This window comes from Physeter macrocephalus, chromosome 14 (genome assembly GCF_002837175.3).
Source record: "Physeter macrocephalus isolate SW-GA chromosome 14, ASM283717v5, whole genome shotgun sequence".
Classification (NCBI taxonomy): domain Eukaryota; kingdom Metazoa; phylum Chordata; class Mammalia; order Artiodactyla; family Physeteridae; genus Physeter; species Physeter macrocephalus.
In genome coordinates this window covers 90,866,856-90,871,041 of record NC_041227.1, presented here as the reverse complement: position 1 = coordinate 90,871,041, position 4,186 = coordinate 90,866,856, and the positions used below count along the sequence as shown (strand labels likewise).

Below are 4,186 nucleotides of genomic sequence, written 5' to 3'. Positions count from 1 at the left end.
AGCAGCTAGGCCCGTGAGCCATGGCCGCTGAGCCTGCGCGTCCGGAGCCTGTGCTCCGCAACGGGAGAGGCCACAACAGTGAGAGGCTCGCATACTGCAAAAAAAAAAAAAAATAGAACATTTCCATCATCACTTCAGGTTGTAGTGGGCAGTGCTGGTCTAGATTAGATTAATTAGATTAATTGCTTCATTTTCTTTTACATTTCATCTCATGAACTTATCACTTCCTGGCCCTGGGAGATGCCTGTTTCTGGCAACGTGTCTATAGCAAATGTCTGCTGTACTAGTCTCTGGTTTGTAATGAAACTAATTTTTTTCCTCATAAATTATACTTTTTTTTTTTTTTAAAGAAATACCAGGAGATGGTTCGCCAAAGATATAATAAAATTGTATATACTGATCCTCATCTTTGGATTCAGGAAGAAAAAAATGGTGAGTGTTTCCCCACTTTCTCCCTCGACATTGTATTCTGAAACATTTCAAACATACAGAAAAGTTGAAAAAATTCTTCAGTTGGACACCCATATATGCATCTTCTAGATTCTACAATTAAAATGTTGCTGTGTTTGCTTTATCATATGTCTACTTATCCTCTGTGCATCCATCAATGCATCTTATTTTTGGATGCATTTCAGAGTAATTTAAAGACGTAAGTACATCTTATCTGAAATATTTCAACATTTGTATCACTAACTAGAGCTTAATATTTATTTATGGCTCTTTTTCCTTTTGAGATAAAATTCACATATAATAAAATGCACAGATCTTAACTTAGTAAGTGTTAACTCATTAAGTGTTATTTGATGGGTTTTGACAGACGGGCATACCTTTGTTACCCAACACTCCTCTCAAAACAGAGCTTCTCATCACCGTGGAGAGTTCCCCTATGCTCTTTCCCGGTCAGTTCCCCACCACCCTGGCAACCACTGTGATTTTTTTTTTTTTTTTTTTAACTATAGATTAGTTTTGCCTGTTTTAGAATTTCATATAAATGGCATCATACGTGTATTTACTCTTTTGTCTAAGGCTTCTTTCATTTAGCATGATATTTTATAAATTTATCTATTACTTGTTTCCTGTTGCCACAGTAACGTTTGTAACAAGTTAAAGCACAAATTTAGCAGTTTAAAACAAATTTTTTCTCTTACAGTTCCTGGAGGTCAGAAGTCTGAAGTGAGTCTTAAAGGGCTAAAATCAAGGTGGTTGCAGGGCTGGTTCCTTCTTCCAGCTTCTAAGGCTGCCTGCGGTCCTTGGCTTGCAGCCGTATTGCTTCACACTGCTTGTGCTGTCACACTGCCTTCTCCTCTTCTGAGTCCAACCTCCCTCTGCCTGCCTGTTAGAAGGACATGTTGATTACATTTAGGGGCCACCCCAGTGATCCAGGTTACTTTCCCCATCTCAAGATCCTTAAAGCCCCTCTTGCCATAGAGGGGACATTGACAGGTTCCAGAGAATAGAATGTGGAGCCAGTGTGCAGCCTACCGCACTTTGTATCAGCGTTCATTCCTTTTTACTGCTGAGTAGTATTGCATTGTACGCGTGTACCACATCTAGTTTATCCATTTGCCTGTAGATCTGCATTTGGTTGTTTCTAGTTTGGGGCTATTAGAAATAAATCTGATATGGGTGTATTCATGTATAGTCTTTGTAGGGACATAAGTTTTCATTTCTCTTGGATAAACACCTGAGTAGACTTGCCAGGTTATGGGATAGGTACATGTTTAACTTTATAAAAAACTGCCAAACCTTTCCCCAGAGTGGCTGTACCGTTTTACACTCCCATCTACATTGAGTTCCTGTTGCTAGAGATCTTTGCCAATATTTGCATTGTCAGTCTTTTTCATTGTAACCATTCTGGTGGGCCTGTAGCACTATCTCTTTATGGCTTTAATTTCATTTCCTTGGTGAATAATGATGTTTAGAACATTTTCAAGTAATTATTAGTCATTTGTATATCTGCCTTTGTGAAGTGTCCAAATCTTTTGTACATTTTAAGAAATTGGATTGTCTTTTCATTTTTGAGTTGTAGGAATTCTTTATGCATTGTGGGTTGGAGTTCTTTGTCATATATATATATATATATAGTGTTTGTTTGTTTTCAGAACAGCTTTATTGGATGCAATTCACATACCATAAAATTCACCCTTTTAAAGAGTTCAGTAATTTTTAGTATATTTACAGAACTGTGCAGACGTCATTGCTAATTCCAGAACATTTTCATCACTGAAAAGAAGCCCTGCATCCAGTAGCATCACCTCTCATTCTCCCTCCCCTCGTCCCAGCAGTCACTAATCTCCTCCAGCAAATATCTGCAAACATTCTTCCCCATCTATAGCTCACGTATTTATTTTCTCAAATGCGTTTTATTACGAGCAGACATTTTAAATTTTGATAAAGTCTAACCTATCCATTTTTTCTTGTATAGTTTTTGCTTTCTCTGATCTAATAAACCTTTGCCTACTCCCAAGTTGAGAAGAGAGACTCTTGTTTTCCTCTAGAACCTTTATGGTTTTAGCTTTTATGTGTAGGCCTATGATCCATCTTGAATAAAAGTTTGCCTATGGTTTGAGGTAGAGGTTGAGGTTCTTTTTTCTTCCACTAATGGATATCCACTTGTTCTCGCTCCGTTTGTTGAAAAGACTTTCACTTTTCTCTTCCACTTAAAAAAATTCATACATATGCGTTTTGGCTGCAGTTGCTAGGCTACTATCACAATTTGGGCTGGGAAATGTTACTCAAATTCTCTTTGACACATGCTTATCAGTTATTACTTTACTCAATGAAAAGAGGAAAATAAAATGTGGTTAAACATTACCTCTAAAGGAATTTCAGTACTATGAGTATTAAGAGAAGTAAAGGAAGTTGTGGATATAGAAGGTTTACAACAGCAGCTATGTATGTATACTTTTTTTAGAGTATGAGTTTGGGGTATTGTCTTAGGAAAAGTATTCTCCGTGTCAAATTTTGACAGAAAGATGAGCCATCTAAACACAATACAAATTTGTTCCTTTTGTCTTCTGTAATTTTTCCCGTGCTATTCTTTGTTCATGTCGTTCTCTCTTTCCCCCAGCCCTACTCCAGCTTCCGTTTTCATCCGCACATGACAGTTGAACCGTCCTTCGAGGCCCGGCTCGCGCGATCCTACTTGGCAGTGCTTTTCCTGGCTTTCCTGGGCTGGCACTTTGCTCCCTTCCTGTGAACTCCCATAGACTTTTGGCATGTCCTACCCTGTTAGAGCTCTTTATCTCTCCCAAAGCAGCCACAGAATCTTTGAGGCCAGAGAGTTTTGTCGTATTCACTTGTGTCCCAGCTGTACCTAGCATGGGCCTGGCACAGGGAGGACCCTTCTAATCATTGCTTAGTGAATCAATGGGCATCTTTTCGTGAGGAAGCAGAGGAGAGGGAAATGTCGAAGGGCGACTGTTTCACTGATGGTTTGGCCAATGGCCACAGTCAGGTTGCATCCTGCAGAAGACAGCCTTACCAAGGACTCGGTGTTCTCTTTTTCAAGGACAATTTAAATTGTTAGTCACTATCTCTGACTCTGCTAGAGTCTAGGTATGCATTTAAAAGGAGCTCTGAAATGAATTTTTGGACACTTTAAATCCAGAATCATGAAATCCTCATAAGAGCCCTCTGTTTCTAATTGTTCTGATTGTATGTTCAGTTGCATCACAAAAACCAAATTTAAAGTGATTTTTGAATTGGGCAGTGTCGAATCTATATCCCTTATCTTCTCTTTTCTGAAATCAATTGAAAATTGATTGTACTCTCAGTAATATTTTTACAAAAACTGACTTATGCAGTATTTCTGAGCGTAAAAAATCATAAGCATATAAATATGCGAGTCAGAGATTCTACATTTTTTTATTAGTTACCTATTTTATACATATTTGTATATATATGTCAATTCCAATCTCGCAATTCATCCCCCCCACCCTGCTTTCCCCGCTTGGTGTCCATACGTTTGTTCTCTACATCTGTGTCTCTATTTCTGCCTTGCAAACCGGTTCATCTGTACCATTTTTCCAGATTCCACATAAATGCGTTAATATACGATATTTGTTTTTCTCTTTCTGACTTACTTCAGTCTGTATGACAGTCTCTAGGTCCATACACATCTCTACAAATGACCCAATTTCGTTCCTTTTTACGGCTGAGTAATATTCCATTGCATATATGTGCC

General features: G+C 38.3%; 1 protein-coding gene across 6 annotated transcripts in view; it reads left to right on the top strand.

Annotated features, from left to right (window-relative positions):
• KIAA0753 (KIAA0753 ortholog) overlaps positions 1-4,186 on the top strand; it is a 55,691-nt gene that overhangs the window by 38,380 nt on the left and 13,125 nt on the right. For 5 of the 6 annotated variants that reach the window (XM_024127690.3, XM_028498810.2, XM_028498808.2 and 2 more), the window contains one exon: positions 351-432. In XM_024127690.3, the coding sequence (XP_023983458.1) occupies positions 351-432 (82 nt within the window). Of the gene's footprint in view, positions 1-350; positions 433-1,150; positions 1,174-4,186 lie in introns of all 6 variants that reach the window. The other variant, XR_008619163.1, reaches the window with a different exon arrangement.